This window comes from Peromyscus maniculatus, chromosome 3 (assembly GCF_049852395.1).
Source record: "Peromyscus maniculatus bairdii isolate BWxNUB_F1_BW_parent chromosome 3, HU_Pman_BW_mat_3.1, whole genome shotgun sequence".
In the NCBI taxonomy this organism is placed as follows: Eukaryota; Metazoa; Chordata; class Mammalia; order Rodentia; family Cricetidae; genus Peromyscus; species Peromyscus maniculatus.
The window spans coordinates 109,095,231-109,119,894 of NC_134854.1; the positions used below are offsets into that span (position 1 = coordinate 109,095,231).

At 46.1% G+C, this 24,664-nt stretch overlaps 2 protein-coding genes across 5 annotated transcripts in view; both read left to right on the forward strand.

The window, feature by feature from the left end:
- Anxa4 (annexin A4) overlaps positions 1–18,622 on the forward strand; it is a 60,045-nt gene extending 41,423 nt beyond the window's left edge. For all 3 annotated transcript variants that reach the window (XM_006984577.4, XM_076567187.1, XM_076567188.1), the window contains exons 6-13: positions 271–361; positions 2,765–2,844; positions 3,818–3,874; positions 6,446–6,539; positions 10,263–10,358; positions 12,428–12,486; positions 13,876–13,998; positions 17,632–18,622. In XM_006984577.4, coding sequence (XP_006984639.1) covers positions 271–361; positions 2,765–2,844; positions 3,818–3,874; positions 6,446–6,539; positions 10,263–10,358; positions 12,428–12,486; positions 13,876–13,998; positions 17,632–17,691 — 660 coding nt within the window. In that variant the 3' untranslated portion in view covers positions 17,692–18,622. The remainder of the gene's footprint in view (positions 1–270; positions 362–2,764; positions 2,845–3,817; positions 3,875–6,445; positions 6,540–10,262; positions 10,359–12,427; positions 12,487–13,875; positions 13,999–17,631) is intronic.
- A 3,339-nt stretch (positions 18,623–21,961) lies between these two features.
- The window catches only part of Gmcl1 (germ cell-less 1, spermatogenesis associated), a 39,081-nt gene continuing 36,378 nt past the window's right edge, over positions 21,962–24,664 (forward strand). Inside the window, exon 1 of one of the 2 annotated variants that reach the window (XM_006984581.4) lies at positions 21,962–22,407. In XM_006984581.4, the coding sequence (XP_006984643.1) occupies positions 22,154–22,407 (254 nt within the window). In that variant the 5' untranslated portion in view covers positions 21,962–22,153. The remainder of the gene's footprint in view (positions 22,408–24,664) is intronic. The other variant, XM_076567186.1, reaches the window with a different exon arrangement.

Here is a 24,664-nt window from a genome sequence, read left to right on the forward strand (position 1 = left end):
ATGGCCACCGACTGTACAAGTGTGTGTTATTATGAGTAATGATTATGGTGAACACTCTGGGCTCGGGCAGGCCAGTTAATAATTAGCAGGCCCTGCTTCTGGACCCCAGTGGGATGGTATTACACCCCGCAGCTTCATACCTGCGTTCCTTCTGAGTGTGGGGCTCAAGTTTTTAATTTGTAATTTTAATCGTATCATTTTATTTGTTCAACTGTGCATAACGATCGCACATTAACTTGACCCACTGGTTCATACCGTCCTCACATTTAGGGAGCTGGCACAGATGAGGGCTGTCTGATTGAGATCCTGGCTTCTCGTACCCCCGAGGAGATCCGTCGCATCAACCAGACGTACCAGCAGCGTGAGTAGCTTCCCCCAAGCCCTGGCACAGGTTGCCTATGACTTGAAAACAAGACCAGTAACTGTTATTTCTCAGCTATTAGATTGTAGTGGAGTTTTCTTCCCTTGATTTTACTTACTTTCCCTTAGGTGTCTGCCATATGTATCACCCACCAGGGCCTAGGGATGGAGTCCCGGGGTCTCTCACAAGCTAGGCCATTGCTCTAGGCTCTAGCACAGAGCTGTACCCCAGCACTAATGTTCCCTATGTTTTCATATAAAATCCGTATCACTTCTATGGAGAAAACAGTCATGTAGTAGGGACTCTTGTTCAGGGTTCAGAGGCTGAACCTAAACCCTAGGAATCTAGAGTTAGCCCCGTGACCCTGACCTCTGCCCTACCCAGGATTTGGAGTTAGCTCTCTAACTCTGAAGGTTTTGGATTTAGCCCCATAACCCTGACCTCGAGCCCTGGAGGTGAGGGGATGTCTCTGCGATCACCACAGCCAGCAGAGTAAGGGGAGGCGAGAAGGCAATTTGGTTCAACACAACTAAGTAGCCAATGTTCGTTCAATCTTTGACCCTGAGTAGTTTATTTTAGGCATATTTGAGCACAGCATAATTTGGTGAAAATTTTCCTGGTGATAACTAACCCAACCCTGTGTGCACAATAAAACTTAAGATATGACTACATCGAAACTCTTTGTAAAGTGCATGTGACATCTTCCATAAAGATGGGTACTATAGATTGATTACATGTGACACCTCCCATAAAGATAAGTTCTATAGATTGACAAGCTCTCGATAAGGGTCAGGGGAGGATCAAGTGTGGTCTTGTCCACACAGATAGTGCGAAGGTCACCAGGCTATTAACCACGTCTGCTCCCAGCCTTCTGGGTGGATAACAGGTTGTACACCCCTTCCTTTGAAGGAGCGATCCTGTGTGTTTAACACTTGGTTTGTCCTGGCGTTATCTGTGAGTACAAGAACCTCCATGCCTCCCACACAGTCCCACCTACAGTTTGGAGTTAGCCCCCATCCCGGGCATCTGCCCCACAGCGGCTTTTGGTGCTGTGGAGAGTGTCATTCTTCAAAGAGATCTGTTGGAACCTCTCTGGGGACCTCTGTCCTGTGACACTGGTAGCCTTAGTTTCTGTACCAGGCTTTTTCTTTTAGGCCACCAACCAGCTCTTAAGTCATGACAGAGATTTCTTATTAGTTATGAATGCTCGTCCTAGCTTAGGCTCACTTCTGGCTAGCTCTTTTCCTTTAACTTAAGTTAACCTGCTTCTCTTTATCTATGTTTTGCCGCGGGGCTTTACCTTTCTTTCTGTGTGTGCTGCTCTATGGCTGCTGCCTGGCTGCTGCCTGGCTGGCTCTGGGCATCTCCCTCTTTTCCCCTCATTCTCTTCTCTCTCTTTCTAGATTTCTCCTCCTATTTACTCTCTCTGCCCATCAGCCCTGCCTATCCCTCTACTGCCTGGCTATTGGCCAGTCAGCTTTATATTAGACCAATCAGGTGCCTTAGGCAGGCAAGGTAAAACAAATGCAACACATCTTTACATAGTTAAACAAATGCAGCACAACCAAATATAACACATCTTTTCATCATTAACAAAGGCAGCAGAAACAAATGTAACACACCTTTACACAGTTAAAGTAATAATCATTAACAAAGGCAGCAGAAACAAATGTAACACACCTTTACACAGTTAAAGTAATATTCCACAACAAGCTTCCATTCAGACACATACAGAGTCTCAGACAGAAGGAAACCAAGCAGGACTCTAACCCTACCTTCTTGGTCCCCATCTTAAAGAGACAGCCCTAGCTCCTTCTGGGTCCATTTACGAGGTCATATTTATTGTTTGTTTGTTGTTGCCATTTTTATGAGTTAATGAGCTTCATTAGAATTGCTTACAGGAGGGCCTGGAGAGATGGCTCAGAGGTTAAGATCACTGGCTGCTCTTCCAGAGGTCCTGAGTTCAATTCCCAGCAACCACATGGTGGCTCATTACCATCCATAATGAGATCTGGTGCCCTCTTCTGGCATGCATGTGTATATGCAGACAGAACACTGTATACATAATAAATAAATAAATCCTTAAAAAAAAAAAAAAAAGAATTGCTTACAGGAGCCATGGGTGAAGGGTCACCTTCAGGAGCATGGGTACCTTACTGATGGTTACTGATGGTTCCACTGAAGGAATTGTCTCCCCCCTCCCCAGCAACCATTACTTGCTTATAAACCCCCAGGGAGGGCTGGGGCCACACAGAGTTCAGATTTTGAAGACCTCACATGGAGTAGCACCTTGCTCTGAGCTGCTCCAGTGAGCAGGCTGGCTTGGAGGGACAGAGCTTGCTGGAGGGTGACAGCACTGGACAGGTCTCTGTTCTGATGCACCCATTTTCAATTTCTTGGTAGACTATGGAAGGAGCCTTGAAGAGGACATCTGCTCGGATACCTCCTTCATGTTCCAGCGAGTACTGGTGTCCCTGACGGCGGTGCGTGGCTTCCTCGGTCCCAGCCTCTGATAGGGGATGCTGGGTTGATTGACACATGTGCCCTCCTTTACCTGCCCTTCATCTTTTCAGCCTCCAAGCATGGGTCTTCCCCAGGTGTCATTCTCAGGCTGCTCTATTCCTTTATGTTTCTTCTTCAGAGACCCTGGCTAGTCATGCATGCTCAAGCATTTCTTTTGCTTTAATTCACTGTTCACATGTCCCATGTTCGTGCCAGCCACCTCTGTTACAAAGTGCACCGGATTACAAGGCTTATCGAGAGCTAACTTCCGTGTGTTTTAGACGTTCATATGGTGGCAGGGCTGGAGAGGTTGAGAGTACTCCTTGCTCTTGCAGAGGACTTGAGTTAAACCCCCACACTCACATTGGATGGCTCACAATCACCTGTAACTCCAGATCCAGAAGACCTGATGCCCTCTTCTGGCCTCTGTAGGCACCTAAACACACATACACAACACTCACAACACATACCACACTTTTTTAAAGAACAGCCTTCCAAACTGGAGGGCAGTGCCTATCACTCCTTAGTGTTCCTTCAGGGGTTCCAGTGGTCCTCCATGCCGGAGCTGTGTATTTGGTGCTGGCAATGCATCAGCTCCCCAAGTTCCACCTCAGGTCCAGCATTCTCTTGATCAATGAAGCCTGACTAATTAAGAAGGCTGAGTCAGCTGGGTCAGTGCAGTGGTGGGAATCGGGGGAGGAGAGGAGGAAGCAGAGAGATGGTATGGCCCTTCTCCTGGAAGAGCCGATTTTGTAACATCAGGAGTCACGGGGGCTCACACTGCCGGGAACATCTCCAGGGCATAGGTCCAAGCCCTGGTGACCTAAGACAGCGGTCCTAACTCTCTAACCTGAAGACCCAGCTTTCATTGCATCTTGTCTCCAGGCCTTCTGTCTTAAGAGCGCTCTGGCCTCTCCATGGGTACTTGCTTACTCTTGTCTGTTTCATTCTCAGGGAGGCAGGGATGAAGGGAATTACCTGGATGATGCGCTTATGAAGCAGGACGCCCAGGTTAGTAGACTGCAAATTCCTTCTTGTAGTTTCTTCCCTAAGACAGGCCTCACTTGGTTGGTGGGCAGCCTCTTCTACTTCAGGGTATATTAGTCGGGCTGGGGTATGTTATAGAAAAGACTCCCACAATCTTTTATTAACAGGTTTCTTTCAGGGGTACCTGGGATGTGGGGTGGCTCTGGGCCCTGTCTACACTCCTGGATTCTAGGTCTTCTCACACTGGGGCCACATGAGGATCCCAGAGAATCTCAGTCCGTGTGTGTGTGTGTGTGTGTGTGTGTGTGTGTGTGTGTGTGTGTATTTGGGTGTGTGTGTGTGTGTATTTGGGTGTGTGTGTGTATATTTGGGTGTGTGTGTGTGTGTGTGTGTGTGTATATTTGTGTGTGTGTGTGTGTGTGTGTGTGTGTATTTGGGTATTTGGAACCCAGAGGTCTTGGCCCGTGCTTTGCAAGTGCTCAGTGCTTGAGTTAAGTCCCCAGCCATTTTAGGCATCTTCTGAATGATACAGAGGGGAAGCAGCTGCCTATGCCTTTCACACTTCCCTAAAGAGAACAGGAGGTAGGCCCTGTAAATATCATGTGACTCTCAAAAGAAGGCTACTGTCCTGGACCCAGCACACTGTCAGTCCTGACACCCTGTTGTCTGTCCTGACACCCTGATGTCTGTCCTGACCCCCTGCTGTCTCTCCTGACACCCGGATGTCTGTCCTGACACCCTGCTCTTCTGTCCTGACACACTGAAGTCTGTCCTGACACCCTGCTGTTCTGTCCTGACACACTGATGTGTATCCTGATACCCTGCTGTTCTGTCCTGACATCCTAATGTCTGTCCTGACACACTGAAGTCTGTCCTGACACCCTGCTGTTCTGTCCTGACACACTGATGTCTATCCTGATACCCTGATGTTCTGTCCTGACATCCTAATATCTGTCCTGACACACTGAAGTCTGTCCTGACACCCTACTGTTCTGTCCTGACACACTGAAGTCTGTCCTGACACCCTACTGTTCTGTCCTGACATCCTGCTGTCTGTCCTGACACCCTGCTGTCTGTCCTGACACACTGATGTCTGTCCTGACACCCTGCTGTCTGTCCTGACACCCTGCTGTCTGTCCTGACACCCTGCTGTCTGTCCTGATACTCTGATGTCCGTCCTGACACTAACCCCTGTGGCCAGGTAACATAGTGACAGTAGCATATAAACAGTGGACCATCAGTAAGAACCAAGCACCCCCCTTCCCTGCACGGCTTTTCTTAGGCAAACCATTGAATCCTTACAACAACCTTAGGAGTTTTACCCCATTTTACAGGTAAAGAAATTGAGGCTCCGGAGAAAGCTCTTTGCTTGAGTTCAGACCAAATAACGAAGCATCATAGCTTTGTTTCTCTCTTAGTTAAGGTTATATTGCTGTGATGAAACACTATGACCAAAAGTCAAGTTGGGGAGAAAAGGGTTTATCTGGCTTACACTTCCACATTGTAGTTCATCATTGAAGGGAGTCAGGACAGGAACTCAAGCACAGCAGGATCCTGGAGGCAGGAGCTGATGCAGAGGCCATGGAGGGGGGCTGCTTACTGGCTTGTTCCCCATAGCTGGGGTGTCACTGCCCACAATGGGCTGGCCTTTCTCACATGAATCATTAATCAAGAAAATGCCCTACAAACTCGCCTACAGGTAATCCAAGGGAGGCATTTTCTCATTTGGGTCTAGCTGGTTTCACATTGACCAAAACCAAAACCAAACAACAACAACAACCAGGACCTGGAAACCTGGGATTTATCTTAGTCCTTCCATTGTTAACTAACACCCAACTAAGCAGTGGAGTGATTCCACTTGGTGTGCAGGGTGTGAGCCACTATGGGTCGTGCAGAAAAGAACCTGTCGCTTGCACTGAAAAGAAGGGAGTGTGTGTATCGCTCAGCGCGGACTTCTCAGAGTCTCCAGGGCTGTATGACTGCTTATGTGCTAGTGCCAGAAATCGGGACCACATCTGCCTTCCTTTATTAACACAGTGGGATATTTGTCAGGGTCTTCTGTAAAACAGAATCAACACACACACACACACACACACACACACACCGCACACACATCACATATACATCACGGAGAGACACAGAAACAGAGACTTGCAATGGTGTTTTGTGCCAACCTAGTGTAAGCTGAAAAAGCATTCGCAGTGGGGAGCTTAGCAGCGAAGTCCACTCTGGTGTGTTGGTCGTCTGCCCTTGTAGCTAACTGGGAACGTGGCTCACTGCTTGCTTGATGCTCTCACATTGTGATCAAGTCCCAAACTATACAGACTGGCTCGAGGAAAGATCAAAACGGAAACTTTGAAGCCTGATTTCTGCTGAATGTGTGTTGTTTCCTGCCATCATGAGGTTAAAGTAACTGAAGGACCGAGTGTGTGTGTGTGTGTGTGTGCGCGCGTGCGTGCGTGCGTACAGCATGTTTGCCTTTCCAACTAACAAAATAAAACCAAGCCAGCTCGACTCTTAGAATTTCTAGAACTATTTGCCCAGGTACTGGCACATCCTTTCTGGTGTTTAAACTCATGCTTTGTTTGGCACCAGGACCTGTATGAGGCTGGAGAGAAGAGATGGGGAACAGATGAGGTGAAATTCCTGAGCATCCTCTGCTCCCGGAATCGGAACCATCTGTTGCATGGTGGGTACCTACCACACTACCTCATTCAATTCTGCTGGAATGGTTGATAACCTTAAAATTTTTAAGTAATTTATTTTATTTTGTGCGTATGAATATTTCGACTGAATATATGTCTATGAACCAAAGTGTATGTTTCATGTCCTTGGAGATCAGAAGAGTATGCCAGATCCCCTGGAACTGGAGTTACAGACAATTGTGAGCCACCAAGTAGGTGCTGGGAAGGGACCTGAACCCAGGTCCTCTGTAAGAGCAGCAAGTGCTATTAACCACTGAGCCATCTTTCCAGCCCTGATAACCTTTTAAAAGAAAAGTATCTTTTATTTATTTTTTAATAATTCAAAATATGTATATAATGTGTCATGATCATAGTGCTCCCCCAGTTCCTGATGACCTTTCCCCTACCATGACACAGAAAATAAACTAAACTGTTAGATTTTTACCATGTAAATGTGGGAATCAAATTATAGAATGAAGGCCAATTTTGAATGATTAATTTGAGTAATTGACAGATGTACAACATGTTCATAATAATTTAGCATTCCTTATCCCAGGAAACCAGCCTTCCCAGCTGGTCCCTTCTCTAGTGCAGCCCCAAGACATTCCTTTCCCATTACTTACATAAGAAAGGAACCTCCACTGCCCGAGGAGCCAATTTAAGCAAATGTCAGTTGATATTTATTTCTATTGACACCACTGATAGATTTCTTCAGGGGTTATAGTGAGTAAGATGAATCGTGGGTAATTTCACTTCTTATTTCCTTTGTGTGATGCTCCTAATTTGCTTCTGGTAATTTCTAAACTTTGCAATGTGCTTTTAACTTCTTTGTGGGGGAAAGAACACTGAACCATTATGGAATATTTGTTGTCAGGCCAAGTCTCCTTGTAAACAGCAGTAAGGACTCAGTAGGGCAGTTTGTCTTGTAGATGAGCTCTTTAGACCTTCATGGGCATCATAATTTTATAAACCACCATCTCCCTGTCATAGGCATGAAGTTTCAAAGCTTGTGGGGAATTTGAGGAGAATGGGATTGCTAAATTGAAAACACAACGTAACTGCGAAGTTTGACACATTTACAAGTTGTAATTATTCTAGATACTCCTCAGTGGCAAAAACAATAATAATAAGCAATTATTCCTGTCCATAATTCATACACCACCATGAAACGTGGGGCTTTATGCTTTCTTTTATTGGCTCCCCTTGCCTGGTTACAAATGTGAGCTCCCCCTTGTGGCACTTTCCCACAACTGCAGGTCCTGGGACGCATTTACCAAGAATTTGTAATTCCAAGTATGTCTGTAGTTGGGCAGTTAAAAATTACTTGTTCAAAACTTACCAAGAGACAATATTTTAAGCACCACTTAGGTAGTGTAAACTGAATAATCTTGTTACCAACAAACAGTAATGGCCAGAAGTAAGGGTTTGTTAATAATTTTCTGTCTGGAAGCGTTCACTCAGTTTACAGTGGGGGGTCTGATTAGCGTCTTTGATTCTGGACAAATATACACCCATGAAAAGGAAAACGGAAAGTACCAGTGGGCTCCCCAGATTGGAGGGAGATCTGAACCCCTCCATGAGAACACAAATCAAGGTGCTTCTGGGGAGCTTCCTGGGAACAAACCGAAAGCTGGTTCCAGCATGCACCAGTAATCCTAAGCAGGAAAGAGGGGAAACGGATGATCTCTGAGGCTTTGCTGGCCAGCCAGTCTGGCTGATTGGCGAGCTCCAGATGCAGTGAGGACTGTCTCCAAAATAAATAAATAAATAAATAAATAAATAAATAAATAAATAAATAAATAAATAAATAATAAGATGGTGGGCTGGGGGGATGGCTCAGTGGGAGGTGGCACTTGGGGGGGGATGGCTCAGTGGGAGGTGGCACTTGGGGGGGGATGGCTCAGTGGGAGGTGGCACTTAGGGGGGGGGATGGCTCAGTGGGAGGTGCTTGCTAGGCAAGCACAAGGACCTGAGCTCAAAGCCCACACTAGCACATGAAAAAGCCAGGTAAGGCCGCATGTGCCTGTAAGCCCAGTACGGGAAGGCAGAGACAGGCGGATCCCAGGAGTTCACTGGCCAGCCAGCCTAGCTGAAATGGTGAGCTTCCAGTTCAGTGAGTGACCCTGTCTTAAAGCAGTAAGAATATGGGTGAGAGGGGAAGACACCCAGCATCCTTCTGTGGCTTTTATGTGCATGAATTCAGGCATAAGCAGTGGTAAGCACAATCAAGATTACTTAATTAATAATTAAAATAAATTAAAAATAAGAAGATACCTGACACCAGCTTCTGGCTTCCACATGCTTGCACACACACGCACACCCATTAGAACATAGCATACTACACCCCACACAATTTGTTTTGAGGTAGTATCTCACTGTGGAGGCCTGGCTGGCCTGAAACTCAACTCTATAGTCCAGGCTGGCCTCAAATTCACAGAGATCCTCCTGCCTCTGCCTCCCAAGTGCTAGGATCAAAGGTGTGCACCACCATGCCTGACTACACAAAATAAGAAAAAGAAAGAAGGACTGGAGAGATGGCTCAGTGGTTAAGAGCACTGGCTGCTCTTCCAGAGGTCCTGAGTTCAATTCCCAGCAACCGCATGGTGCCTCACAACCATCTGTAATGAGATCTGGCACAGAATAAATAAATAAATCTTAAAAAAAAAAAGAAAAGAAAAGAAAAAGAAAGAAAACCATCTCCTTGGAGGGCAGGACACTCAGAGGGCCCCTGCTGGGACAAGGTTATGATTGGGAATTGCTGAACATTGGTATCCCTGTGAGAATCCCATGGATGGAGGGGACAAGAGAGTATGCCAACGAAGGCCACTAAGGAGATAAACAAAACAGATATATCTGTCCTAAGAAGTCTCTGGAAGAAGAGAGGAAAACATATTCATCATGTTCAAAAATCCTTGGCAAAAAAACAAGAAAAAAAATTAATTATGTGAAAAATCTATTAAAAGAAGCAACTGCCTGTTACCAGATGTGACTCAGTTCTGAGGAGGCTGAATTGTTCTTGTCTTAATGAGCCAAATGGAAGAGGAGGACATAGGTGACATCCAAGGCTGACATTTCAAAATGATAGGGTCTCATGTAGTCCTGGCTGGCCTTGAACTCAAGGTGTGACTGAGGAACTGCCCATCCCCCCTCCACCTGCCAAGTACTGGGATTACAGGTGTGAGCTACCAGACCCTGTCTGCTGAAATAGGAAAAAGGCAGATGTGTACCCAAAGACTCTCCACTTGATCTGGGCAAGAGTACCTGACATTCTCCAGGGATCTCAGCATTCTTCTTCCTGGATGGGCCCAGTTCACCAGGCCACATCCTGTCTGGGTCCTCACCCACGGTACTAATTGGTTTCCTCTTGAAATATGCCAAAAAATTAAGCAGCATAAGCTTTTAAAATGTGTTTATTCTCTCCATAAATTTTAGTTTCCTGTATTTAAATTTTTATTACATTTATTTATGTGTTCATTTATTTAGAGGGAGTTGTGTGTGTGTGTGTGTGTGTGTGTGTGTGTGTGTGTACCTGCATGCATGAGTACATGTATACGGGTATGCAGACGCCACAGATCACATGTGGAGATCAGAGGACTGTTAGTTCTCTTCTTCCACCATGTGGGTTTCAGGGAATTCAGGTCGCCAGGCTTGGCTGCAAGTACCTTTAGCAGACGAGTCATCACACCAGCCCAGTTTTCTAAATCACACTATCTCGTTATTGATTGTAGTGTTTGATGAGTACAAAAGGATCTCACAGAAGGACATTGAACAGAGCATAAAATCGGAAACATCTGGTAGCTTTGAAGACGCCCTGTTGGCTATAGGTAAGCTGGTGTGCCACCGAGCTAATTCTGGTGATGTTCCTCCTTAGTATCCAGATGTTGTCATGGAGATGTAGAACTGTATTTTTCCGAAATTAAAGTTGTTTCAATCACTCAGGGTAAATTCTAGAATTTCAAAAGATGGATTGGCCAGGCTGTTCTAGAACTCCTGGATTAATGTGATCTTCTCACCTCAATCCCCAAATACCTGGCCCACAGCCATGTGCCACCATATCCAGATGATTTTCCAGAACTGTTACTTTTTTATTTTGTTTTGTTTTTAAATAATTTTTCTGTGTGTGAGTATTTTGCTTGCAGATGTCTGTGTGCCACATGTATGCAATGCCTATGGAGCCCAGAAGAGGGTGCTGGATCCCCTGAAACAGGAGTTACAGTGTGTTGTGAGCCACCACATGGGTGCTGAGAACCCAACTCAGGTCCTCTGCAAGAGCAGCCTGTAGTGATATTATGTTCCCCCAAAATATTGTGCACCCTAATAAACTTTTCTGGGGTCAGAGAATAGAACAGCCACAATATTAAACATAGAGGATAGGCAGTGGAAGCACACGCCTTTAATCCTAGCATTCCAGAAGCAGAGATCGGTCTGGATTTCCGTGAGTTCAAGGAAACAGCCAGGCATGGTGACACACGCCTTTAATCCCAGAAAGTGAGCATTTAATCCCAGGGAGTGATGGCAGATAGCAGAAAGGTATATAAGGCATGAGGACCAGGAACTAGAAGCATTTGGCTGATTAAGCTTTTAGGCTTCTAGCAGCAGTTCAGCTGAGATCCATTTGGATATGAGGACTCAGAAGCTTCCAGTCTGAGAAAACAGGATCAGCTGAGGAACTGGCAAGGTGAGGTAGCTGTGGCTTGTTCTGCTTCTCTGATCTCCCAGCATTCACCCCAATACCTGGCCTCAGGTTTGATTTTATTAATAAGACCTTTCAAGATTCCTGCTACAGCAGCCAGTGCTCTTGACCACTGAGCCATCTCTCTAGCCCCAGACTTTTCTTTTTCTAGATAGTCTTATTCAGTGGCCAAGGCTGGCCTTGAACTTATAGCAATCCTCCTATCCTGGCTAGGAGTGCTGGGATAATAGACATGAGCAGCCCCATCTGGCTGTTCTACGACTTTAAACAAGAAATATTTGCAAAGCTGGACATGGTGCACACCTGTAATTACAGCACTTGGGAGGTACAGGCAGCCATGAGGTTCAGGAGTTCAAGAGCATCCTCAGCTGCATAGTGAGTTCTAGACCAGCCTGGGCTATGTGAAAACCTGACTGAAAAAAGCAAAGCAAAAAGAACTATGTTGTATGACCTGACTGCTCTTGTGCCAGGGGACTTGTGTTTTTTGCTTTGTTTTGGTCTTTGGCACTTTCCTCTCATTATAGGAGAAAGATAATGCCATGCTAGTGCATCTGGCAAGCCAATGGGTGGTTATGTTTAATAACTGATTTTTAAGTTTTTTTATTGTATGGGTGTTTTGCCTGCATGTATGTCTGTGTATCGTGTGCATGTCTTGTACCCTCAGAGGTCAAAAGAGGGTGTCAGATCCTTTGAAACTGGACTTACAGACAGTTGTAAGCAATCATGTGAGTGCTAGGAATTGAACCCTAGTCCTCTGCAAGAACAAATACTCTTAACCCCTGAGCCGTCTCTCCAGCCCCCTCACAACTAATTTATATGGCAGATGGAATAATCATTTTGGAATGATAAGCCACCCTCGCTTTGATGGCCATCCTTAATGACTTCTCCAGCAACTTGAGAAGCCGAGGATCCTTCCTGTCTGTATGAGAGGGGCCTGGAGTGCAGACTATGTTCAGGAAGTGCTGCTTGGCTTAAATGGGTCTCTCAAAGCAAGCAGGAAATATTTCTTGAGACTTCGTAGAAACAGAATAACTGTCAGTTTTCTTTGTTCTTGCATTTTTTTCTGTAATCTTTTCGTTCTTCTTTTTATGGAAATAGAGACAATTTATTAAGAGAAGGGAAGCACTCCTGAGAATGGGGGTGGCCTGGTGGGCAGGGGCGTGGCCTGTGCTCACCTCCTGTCGTTCATTTTCTCCACAGTGAAGTGTATGAGGAACAAACCCGCGTATTTTGCTGAACGGCTTTATAAATCCATGAAGGTAAATGGCTTCGCGTTTATCACTCGAAAGAATGTGGCATATTTTTTGTCCATCTTCTTGGGTTTGCCACCCAAATTCCACCCTGGAACAGCCAACCCGACTCCATGTTGTATCCCTCCCTAAATACTGCTGCTGTTCATGCTGAGTGCTGTTCTCTGTGTACTTGTGATGTACGGAGCCCTGTTCCTGGGGCCTTACATGTATGGATTAATTTATGCCCCTAAGAGAAGCAGGGGCACAAACTGTTCTGTTTCACAAGTGGAGAAACTGAGGCATACAGAGTATACAAGTTTGTTTGCACTGTTCATGGAGGAGGAAGTGTACCCCAAGGAGGCAAACTCGAGCTTCAGAGCCAGGTTCCCAGATCTGTGTTGGGCCCTGTATAGCCAGCCCTGCTGGGAACCCCAGGAAACCAGGGGTTCAGGGACTGGAAACCAGGAAGCCAAGTGCTTGGGTTTTCTTGTTGTTCTTCAGAGACAAGTTCTCATGTAGTCCAGGCTGGCCTAGAATTCTCTTTGTAGCTGAGGATGGCCTTGGACTCCTGATCATCTTGCCTCAGCCTTCCAAGTGCTGGGATCACAGGCCTGTGCCATCTTACCCGGTGGGGAGTCTTTGCTCTTAAAGAATATCTGTCCTCAGAGAAAATAAAACATGCAGAAAACACGATAAGACGGAATGGAAGACAGCAGTTCAACACCCACTATTATAGGAGTACAAAGGACAGAGTATAGTTCCTCATATTCTTGAGGGAGGATTTGAAAGAACATACAAGGAAATTGGAGCCAGGCATGCTGACACACACCTGAAATTCTAGCTCTTGGGAGGCTGAAAAAGAAGGATTGCTTAGTTTGAGGCCAGCCTGGGCTCTATGGCAAGGCCTTGTCTTAGTAATAAAAGAGAGAGAGGAAGGAAGGAAGGAAGGAAGGAAGGAAGGAAGGAAGGAAGGAAGGAAGGAAGGAAGGAAGGAAGGAAGGAAAGAAGGAAGGAAGGAAGGAAGGAAGGAAGGAAGGAAGGAAGGAAGGAAGGAAGGAAGGAAGGAAGGAAAGAAAGAAAGAAAGGAAACAAAACCAGCTTGTTCTGTTTAAGCAGAACCTTGAGGGAAACTTTCCACAGGGCAGGGTGGGGGGTGGGGGATGGTAGATGACACAGGGCTGCTGAACAGCACAGAGCCTGTCTTTGGAAAGGCGCAGCCATGTCTTCAGGTCAATGCACAGTGTTGGAAAGGTGGCCCGTGTCAAGCCTTGCATCCCAAATTAAGGCATGAGGATGCTCCTCGGACCTCCCAGATCATAGAGCCAAGGATGCTGTGGTGGAGTCTCTGCCACCTTGTCTTGCCTTGCTGGACCACGAAGAGTATCCCCTGATGCAAGCTCTGGCTTCCTTCCCCAGGGCTTAGGCACTGACGACAGCACCCTCATCAGAGTGATGATTTCTCGAGCAGAGATTGACATGCTGGACATCCGGGCAAACTTCAAGAGGCTCTACGGAAAGTCTCTGTACTCTTTCATCAAGGTAGGATGCCACAGGGAACACAGGGCTGGCCTGGCTGGGCAGCAGCACTGGTTCCTCCTCCTTGGCATGTCATTCCCAACGAAGATGGCCCCCTGCCTCAGGGATGCCAGGGTTCTTCCTTTCTCACTGTGTACAAGCTTGAAAAGTTTACCTTCTAAATACAGTAATAAGTTCATGTTGGCCTCAAACAAGGATGAAAATTCCGGGGCAGTGACTCAGTACTGCTTTTATTCAAAGCATGTGTAGTATAACAAGCCCTTGCATTTTAAGTAACTGACCTGTTCAAGTGAACACAGACTATGGAGAGGAAGCGTCACCCCTGACCTCAGTCTCAAACATCTTTCTACAGAAAGGTTAGAATACCGAGGGCTGGAGTGCTAAGCAGTTAAGAGAACTGACTGCTCTTTCTAGGGACCTCATTTCCATTCCCAGCACCCACATGACAGCTCACAACCACCTGTAACTCCAGTTCTAGGAATCTGACAGCCTCTTCTGGCCTCCATGGGTGCTGCATACATATAGTGCACATATATATATATATATATATATAATGCCCAAACACAGAAAATAAAAAATAAAGGAAAAAAATATGTTACCAGTAACCTCACATAATTTATTCCAGTATTTGATATTACAAACTTTAGGGTCTTTGAGATATGTAAGCTGTGTCTGTAACTGGTATACACTCCATTATTTGAGCTCTCAATGGCACTTATTATTTCTCTGTTTCTTCCCTCCAAGATCTGTCACGTGCCTGCCATCAAGGCGCCCAATAGATGGGGAAACAAATTGGACAGAAATTGTGTGCTATAATTTACTTTCTCTTGCTGGGTAAACGCCATGCCAGGAGCAACTTAGGGAAGACATAGTTTACTTTGGTTTATAGTTCCAGAGGAGGCAAGGCATGGTGGTAGGCCAAAGGAGTAGGAAGCTGGCCGGTCCCATTTGATGTGAACACAGGAAGCAGAGTACACAGCAAATGGAGCGAGACTAGAAAACCTCCAGGCCTGCGCGCGCGCACACACACACACACACACACACACACACACACACACACACACACTGAGGATTGAACTCAGGGCTCCAGGTTCTGTACCACTGAACTACATTCTCAACCCTTAATGAATACTTTTAAAAGCACAACGTCCTCACCTGCCTGGTAATGGCAGCAGCAGAAGCTGCGCCTAGAATCCTTTGCAGGGCCAGCAGGGTCTGCTGGAAATGTGAGAAAGTGTCCCCCTCCGGCCCTACCCGTTCACTGTTCTTTACTGGGTACCAGACAGTCAGGAGTTCCAAGATGGCATGGGTGTGGTGAAAACTGACTCAACCTTCCTAACCCCTCATTAACTCCTTTGCTTCTTTAAGAAGCCTGGAGAGTCTCATAAACATGAAGCTGAGACTAATTTCCAAGAAGCTTGGGTTGCTTACCAGCAAACTTCTCATCAAGATTTGACCTGTGAATTAAATACCCTGAAAAGTAGGAAATACACTGACCATTTGAGAGCTGCTATTAAGAAGGAAGAATGTCGGGGGTGGGGATTTAGCTCAGTGGTAGAGCGCTTGCCTAGCAAGCGCAAGGCCCTGGTTCAGTCCTCAGCTCTGAAAAATAAAAGAAGAAAGAGTGTCAGGCATGGAGACATAGGGCTGGGGGTGGGTGGCTCAGTGGGCAAAATGCTTGCCATACAAACATGAGGACAGAGTTTGGTCCCCAGGTACCACATAAAAGGAGTAACAGCAAGCGGCAAAGGCAGAGACCCCGGGATCCATGGGACTCACTGGTTAGCTAGTCTTGCCCAGATGGTTCAGTGAGATAGATACCTTATCTCAATAATGTGTAGAGTGATAAGAGAAGACACCCAATGTCAGCCTCTAGCTTATAACACACATGGCACACACACACACACACACACACACACACACACACACACACACACACACAGCAGGCAATGGGGATTGAGAGAATAAATTGTCACAAAGCTTTGGAATGCCTGCCTGTGTTGGCTAGTTGTCAACTTGACATAAGCTGGAGTCATCTGAGAATAGGAAACCTCAGCTGAGAAAATCCCCTACCAGATTGACCTGTAGGCAAGCAAGCCTGTGGGACATTTTCTTCAATGATGATTGATGGGGGAGGCCTGTCCACTGTGAGCAGTGCCACCCCTGGGCAGGTGGCTCTGGATCCTGGGGTGTATGAGAAAGCAAGGTTTAGCCAGCCATGGGGAGCAAGTCAGTAAGCAACACTCCTCCATGGCCTCTAGTTCAGTTCCTGGCTCCAGGTTCCTGCCTTGAGTTCTGCCTTGGCTTCCCTTATTGGACTGTGACCTGGGGTAGATAAGTCAAGTAGACCCTTTCATCCCCAAGTTGCTTTATCGTAGCAACAGAAACCTAACTGGGACAGCTCCATAAGAAGACAATGGCAACAATGCTGTGCCAGTAAGCAACTTTAATACATACTTATTATTTCATGGATCAATGAGACAAATTATAATATATTACTATTCATTTTGACAGATATTAAAATTTGAACTCTTAAAGTTCCATCTCTTTTAGTGCCCATTAAGAAGTAACCCAAACTGATTTATTGGGCTTAGGGTATTGTTACTCAGTGTATACACAAGGCCCTGGGTTCAGTCCCCAGTGCCAAAAATGTAAATAAATAAATAAATAAATAATAAGGAAAAACTATAATGTATTTATTAGGCCATAAATATTTCCATATAGAAATTATAGGACCTTTTCTGGAAGGCTGCTTTGCAACTCATATGAAAAGTATTAGAAAAATTCACGATATTAATCTAGTAATTTTCATTTTATGAAAATGTATTCAAAGCAAATTGTGAGGGAAATTCATGAAAACTCAGCTGCAAGGTGCTTTATTCAACAAAGTTTGTTATAGTGAAACATCAAAGACCACATAAACATCTGACAATGGGGAGGGAAATGTTCTGTAATCATTAAATAAAACTGTAATGAAAAAGGATACAGAGGTTGGGTGTATATGGTTCATTGGTAGAGCACTTGCCCACACTTGCCTAGCATGAGGATGGTCATGGATTCGGTCCCTGGCACCACCAAAAACAAACAGAGCAAAATGAGGGCATAGATGATTACTGTACTACAGTCTCATCACATAGGGATCTGCATGCAAAGAGGAAAGACTAGGGAACAGGAACATGTCAGAATGTTAACAACAGCGATCCATAGCTCATGGGATTATGGGTCTTTCTATCCTCTTTTTAAGTATTTTTAAAATATAGAACAAGTATTACTTTTATTTTAAAAAGATTATTATTCTTGTATATCTATGTATATATATGTAAATGTGTATGTATATATTGCCTCATGTGTGCAGTGCCCAAGGAGACTAGAAGAAGGTGCCAGATTGGCCAAGACCTGTAGTTATAGGCAACTGGGAGCACCAAAAATCAAACTCAGGTTCTCTGTGAGAGCAAGGAGTACTCTTTGTGTCCAAGCCATCTCTCCAGCCCAAAGCATTACTTTTGAAATAAAAAAAATTTTTGAGAACCTGAGAAAAATCTAGCCATGTTTGCAAAATGAACTTAGGTGATTTTGAACTGTGTAACTGTCTAAGAATCTGTTAACTGTGGGTAATCGTGATCTCCTTTCTCTCAGGGCGACACTTCCGGAGACTACAGGAAGGTTCTCCTCATTCTCTGTGGAGGAGACGATTAAAACAAGACCCAGGACAGAAGGATTCTTAACACTGATTTTTTTTTTTTAACTTCATTTTTCTGCACTGCTATTAACATTATCTCAAATGCTTATTTCCAATTAAAACGCCTCCAGTTGCCTCCTATGATCCAGACTGTGTTATTATCATCTATAATTAGTCGTTTTGATGCCTTAAACCTGTACTTTCAAAGTTTTTAAGACCTAAATGGAGATTTAGAATTAGAAATTAGAATGTGCTCCACGTCTTTAGCTGATTATTTCCCCATTTGTGTTTTTGCAGAGATTGAATGCACTAAATCCTTTTGGATTTTTTTTTTTTCAGTAAGAATTTTACAGGACAGAAGCATTTCTCTTCCCTGAGCAGCCAGTCATTTCTTCATGTGGGACCCAGGGCATCTGTTACTGAGAATTTCCATCCGGTTTCCTATTTTACACAGTTGTGGACTGAAGTTCTCATGGGCCTCCTTTCTTTGGCTTTGTCTATCATGTTAGCTGAGAGTGTGTTTGGTGTGGCAGGATTCATCTCCTCCAGCACTGAGACCACTTTCTCCCCAAGAAGTGCAGCAAAGTTACCAACTCATTAAACAAGTTCAATTTCAAGTGTGGTTAAACAGAGCCCATGTGTCTGGTTATCACTCACACTGAGCATTCCGAAGTCAGAATGCTAAGACTATCCTAATCTTGCCTGAAAGTGATGAGAAAGAGCAAGGTTTGTCTGAGGTTCTTCTGGTATGTGATGCTCTGGGTTGTGGTCAACCTAAGGGAAATTTTTTTTTCTGCTAAAAATAGTCCCTTTAGATTATTGATTTGATTCCCACTGTGCCTTTTTGATTTTATAGTCATTCAGAAATGGTGCTTTGCATGTAATCATGGAGTTTGGTTTGTATACAATTCGAGAAATTTTTAATTAAAAATGGTGACTTTAAAGGGATGTGTATTCTTTGTTTGGTTTTTCCATGTCAGAGTTTTTTTTTTTTTTCCACCCAGAACCATGGAAGGAACTATTCTGAAGGAATTGTGATACTAAGCTTCAACATAAAAAATATGGCACATTAATCATATGTTAGCCTTCTTCTATAAGACCAATGTTTACTTTAGTGAGGTGGAGGCAGGAGGATCAGAGCTTCAGACTCTCCCGGCCACATAGCCAGTGTGAGGCCAGCCTGAGCACGAGTCCCTGTCTCAAAAAAGCAAAACAAGAGCTGGGGAGATGATGGCTCAGTGAGCAAGATGCTCGCTGCTCAAGCATGAGGAGCAGCGTTTGGGTCCCTGGCACCAGTGGGAAGCCGAGCATAGCCAGTGAGTGAATGCCTGTAACCCCAAAGATGGGAGGTGGAGACGAGCAGATCCCAGGGTTCGGTGGCCAGCCCTTATAGCTGAATCAATTCAGTTCAGTGGAAGACCCTGTCGAGGATGAGGATGAGGATGAGGATGTGATGAGGAGGAGGAGGACAGAGAGAGTAAGACACTGATAGCAACTTCTGGTTTCTGCATTGGCACACTCAGACACTCTCAAGTACACACACACACCCAAATAAATAACATGACATTGAGATGGCTTCGTGGGTAAAGGCCCTCGCTGCCAAACCTGACAACCTGAGTTCAATCCCCAGAACCCACAGGGTGGAGAGAACAAGGGATGACACCCCTCTTTCACACCAAAACAAAGTAACAATCAAAAAACAACAAAATCATTAACATTTGTGTGTGCCAAACACTCCTCAATGACATTAAATAACATGGTAGCTTGCTCTCTGAAAATGAGTGACATTCTGCTCTATTCAGTGGAGCGTTTATAGTAAATGTTACATATAAAGCCAAAAATGTAGCTTGGTGGGATAGAATCATAACTTGCTTTTCTTAACACCACAAAGGACAAAAGTTACAGGTGTACAAAGAACATACACACACACACACACACACACACACACACACACACACACACACATCCCTTTGTTCCTGCTGCAGTGGGACTGCACTTGGGTGTAGGCATCATCGACAACATGCCAAAGTGACCAGTCATTCCAATTAACACAGATTCAGGAATCGACGCTGCCACTTCAGGGCTGTGGAATCTCTACTCCAGCTTCATTATGTTTTTGGAAGCATTATGAGGTTCTTTGTTTTGGTTTTAGTAGATGTTTTACCTTTAAATGACACCCTAGTTAGAATTTTAAAAACAAATTTCAGAGGTTGGGACAGTGATTTGTGGCTGAGTGCAGGTGTAAATTCAGAGGGAGGGTAGAAAGTCACAATTTTTGTGTTTATGATTAACTTTTTAGAAGTCCTACTGTGTAGCTCCTTAAGGTCCCAAAACAATGTTATTTCAGTCACCAGCATAATGAGTCAAAATTCCAGGTGTGATTTGAGACTTCTTCCCTCGGTCAGTTCTGGCCTCTTGCCAGCAGGCATCTGGCTGGGGGGAGGGAGAAGGTGGGCATCTCTTCTTTCTCCATCCTTCCTGCTTGGGTCATAGCAGCATGGAGAAGAGCAGAGGGAGTTAGGGACGTTCTTTTCTGACTGCCATTGCTCTGTGGTGGAGAATAAGTCCTGTGTAACTGTGACAGGTTCTTACGGACATTCCCGTGGGTCCCCTCAGTAATACCATCACCAGGGAACCATTTACCTGAGGTTCCTTAGGCAAGACCAATATGGTTGTTTTACCTTTTAAGAATTTAGTGACACTTGAGGTCACCATGTTGTAGTCTACTTACACCAACGTCTCTTGCACAATATTTAAGATGGCCCTCTGCACACGTTTTGCATTTTGTGCATGCAGTGTATTCCCTTGCAACCGCTATTCTCTTGCTCCAATATGTACTTCAGCCTTCCTCAGCTGAGTGCCCTCAGAATTTCTCAGGGATGAATCGAAAACAAACCCTCAGCGGCCTGCCAAAAATGAGGGCAAATGGTGCATTGACGCAGTCAGTTCTGGGGGAAATTTGGCAAGAGCTCATAAAGTTGGAAATTTCCGAGGAAATCTATTTTCGGGGATCTGCTTGATTTAGCTTTTGTGTGTAATGTTCATATCTGTTCTGAAGGAGCACTAAGGTAGGAATAACTGAAGCCCCTCAGTGAGGAAGTAGGTAAATCACCGGTCTTACAATGAGTGGTGATAATAACTAAAGATTAGTCCAAAGTATAGCTTTAAGAGAGGAGAAAGGTTCTGAATCATAGGTTTGGGAAGGTCTGATTCCATTTAAATTATATGTCTGAATGTGCAGCAGAAAAGAGCGTCTATGGGTATTCGTGTAGAAACATGCACAGAAATGGTATGGAGGGGGCGAGGATGTAAGCAGAGGGTGGGTACACAAGGGGTTTTTCTCATATTTTTATCATTCTCCGTTATAATTCAATAAAGCTGAAGAGGTAAGGAGAGTGAATCAAAATAAGTGTGATAAAATTCCAAGTCTGTAGTGAGTCCCCAGGTATTTGTATTGCTCTATTTGAAACGTTTCATTATAAACATTTTACTTTGAAAAGTATAGAAGGCCAGCATGGCAGCTCACGCCTCAACTCCCAGCACTCAGCGGCTTAGGCAGGAGTACTAAGAGTTCCAGGCCAGCCTGGGCTTCAGAGTAAGACGCTTCTTTAAAAAAAAAAAAAAAAAAAAAAATCGAGGCCTGGGATGTAGTTGAATTGGTAGTGGTTGCTTAACATTCACGAAGCTTTGGGTCAGATCCCCAGCAGTTAAATAGGCGGGCGATATGACATGTGCCTGTCATCCCAGCATTCAAGAGGTGGACACAGGACATCAGAAGTTCAAGATCATTCTATCTAGAGATTCGAAGGTCAGCATGTAATACAAGACCCTGACACAATAAAATAATCAAATCAAAACCAGGCAGAAGGAAGGAGCCAGGCACTAGAGGCTGACCGCGGCTCCAGACTGACGCCTGTCAACAACAACACTGGGTGAAAGCCGTCCAGCCGTGACAGCACAGTCCCAGAGCCTGGGAGGGAGGCAAGGGCCTTAATGACATGTCCATGCACAAACTGACTGCACAGGGCTGGAGAAGACCCCAGACTCGAGGAACCTCGCGGGAAGAATCAACGACACGGGTCCCCAGATCCCTCGATGACAAGCACACAGCACCCACGCCGCTCGGTTAACGCCGGAAGCACTGAAAGTTCGCCCCACCCGGGCTGAGCTCCGCGGAGGCGTGCCCGACTCCCGCGCTTGCGCAACCATGCTGACCAGGCTCCGCCCCCGAGGCCAGCTGCCTCCGCCCCTTCCGGGGGCTCGCCGCACGCATGCGCCCTGCGGCGCGCGCTTTGTTGCGAGAACGAGGGGGCGAGGTCTTGAGGAGCCGGCCGGCTGAAGCGCGGCGGGCGGGGCGGAGGATGGAGATGACTGCGTTCTCGGCGACGGTTGGGGCTGCGCGCGAGGCGGCGGCGGAGTAGGCGGCGGGGCGTCAGGCATGGCGGGGCGGCCCCTCGGCGCTCCCTAGGCGCCGGAGCCATGGGCGCGCTGAGCAGCCGGGTGCTGCGGCCCGCGGGGCGCGCAGATCAGCCCGAGCCCACGCCCGGTTCTGGGGGCGCGGCCCGCAGGTCAGACCCGGGCGAGGATGCGGCCCACGGCTTCTGTTACTGTCCCGGCGGCCGCAAGCGCAAGCGCAGCAGCGGCACATTCTGCTACTGCCACCCGGACTCGGAGACAGACGAAGATGAGGACGAGGGCGACGAGCAGCAGCGGCTGCTGAACACGCCGCGCAGGTACGGAGCGCCCGGCCGCCGGTGCCCTTGACGGGAGAGTGCGGGGCAGCTGTGCGGGGAGGATCGGTGTGGGAGCTGAGCGCGTGCGGGGCAGACCTGGAGTCAGAGCGGGAGTTGAGCGCGTGCGGGGCAGACCTGGAGCCAGAGCTGGAGCTGGACTTTTGCAAACAGACCTGGAGCCAGAGCGGGAACTGGGCGCGTGCGGGGCAGACCTGGGGTCAGAGCGGGAGCTGAGCGGGTGCGGGACAGACCTGGGGTCAGAGCGGGAGCTGAGCGCGTGCAGGACAGACCTGGGGTAACTGCAGGAGTTGGACGCTTGCAGACAGACCTGGGGTCAGTGCGGGAGCTGAAGAGCCTAGGCTTTTTGCACATTACCCGGAAGCTTCCTGTGTGTCAGAGCCTCAACCTGAGACCGAAAGGACTAGCCAGAGCTTCCGCCGACCTTCCCTAGTGGGCCTTTGCTTTCTGAGTGAGTAGCCACAGGAAAACTTACTGTGCATTCAGTAGCCTTCAGTCAGTATAGAGAGGAACATAGTGGTGCCTGGTATGGACACCTCTCTGTTGTCCTCTTGATGGACCAGTGATTGCACATGTGAAGATTGGCAATACTGTGCATTCCCCCTGAATAAAGAACAAAGTCTTGTCAGAGTCTGCTTGTTGAGGTGGGCTGTCATCAGTGTAGGCTGCCTAAGATTTTTGAGGGAAGAGTTGAAAAAAACCATTGCTTGTGAAGTAGATGTGACTTACACCAGAATGGTTTTGTTTTGGTTTTTGGAGACAGGCTTTCTCCGTGTAGTTTTGGTGCCTGTCCTGGAACTCGCTCTGTAGACCAGGCCGGCCTCAAACTCACAAAGATCCACCTGCCTCTGCCTCCCCAGTACTGGGATTAAAAGCCTGCGCCACCACCGCCCGGCCCACCAGAATGTATTTTCATATAAGGAATCTGCTTGCTCTTTTTTCTCTTTTAAGGTCATTGTTAGAATCACACGGATGTAATTTTTCAGTACAAATTTAAAAAGCCTATCTGCTCAGTGTTTTGCTACACACGCATTGCATTTTAGTTGACAAAAAAGTATGGGTGCTAGAGATGTGGCTCAGTTGTAGAGCTAACGTGTAAATATCATAGGTAAAAAGTAGATTACTATAAATATAAACCCTTTCATTAGAGTTTTATGTGTGAATATATTTACAAGATGAATGCACAAAAATGGAAATATTACTTCACATCATAGAGTTCCACACTTTTAGCCTAGCAAGGTGGTACAAGCCTGTAATATGTACACTCTGGTGCCCAAGACAGGAAGTTCTTAAGTTGGAGGTCAGCCTGGGCCAAATAGTGAGTTCAAGTCCTTCCTGGACTATATGTAGAGACCCTGGAGAGAAGGAAGAGGAAGGAGGACCTGAGGAATGTTGGAGAGAGAGGGCGTGAGTTTCAGGACCTAAGAATGAGCACAAGTGTAGTACCTGGCCTTCCCCCCTCCCCCATTTATTTTTGTTTATGTGTGTGTCTGTATGTGTATGTGGGTTTGTGCACGTTTCTACAGAGTCCAGAGAGGGTGTTGGATTCCCTGGAGTTACAGAGGTGTTGTGAGCTCCCTAATATGGGTGCTGGGAGTTGTACTTGGATCCTGTGTAAGACAGTATGTGCTCTTCACCACTGAGTCACCTCTCTAGCCCCACGCTGCCTGTCTTTTGTGTACTCAGTAAGTGTTAGAACTCTTTGATGAACTGACTCTTATGTCATAAGATGTCATCTTCTTTATTTAGCCTTAGTGACTTAGTCACTCCCACCTCCTTTTGGTAATTGTTTGATGTACCTGCTCCATCCTTTCCAACCTGCATCCCACATCCCATCAACCAACCACCCCATCACTTCCCCTCCCATAACCCAGGGCCTTATCTATTCTAGGTAAGCACTTTACGGACAAGCTATAGACCCACAACGTGTTTTCACTTTTTACATTTGCATACATGTACAAATGTGCTTGCATGTGGAGGCCAGAGGTCCACATTGGATCGTTCAGTATTACTCTCCACCTTACCGTTTTCAGACAGGGTCTCTTTACTAAACTGGAAGATTACTGATTGGCTAATCTAGCCAGTCAGCAAGGTCCAAGGATCTCCTGTTTCTGCCCCTCACCTGCCCCATTAGGATTACAGATGCTGGCAATTCCACCTGGTTTTTTTTTTTTTTTTCATCCTGGTCCCCATCCCTGCTCACCCGCCCCCCATTCAACTCAGGTCTTTGTACTTGAAA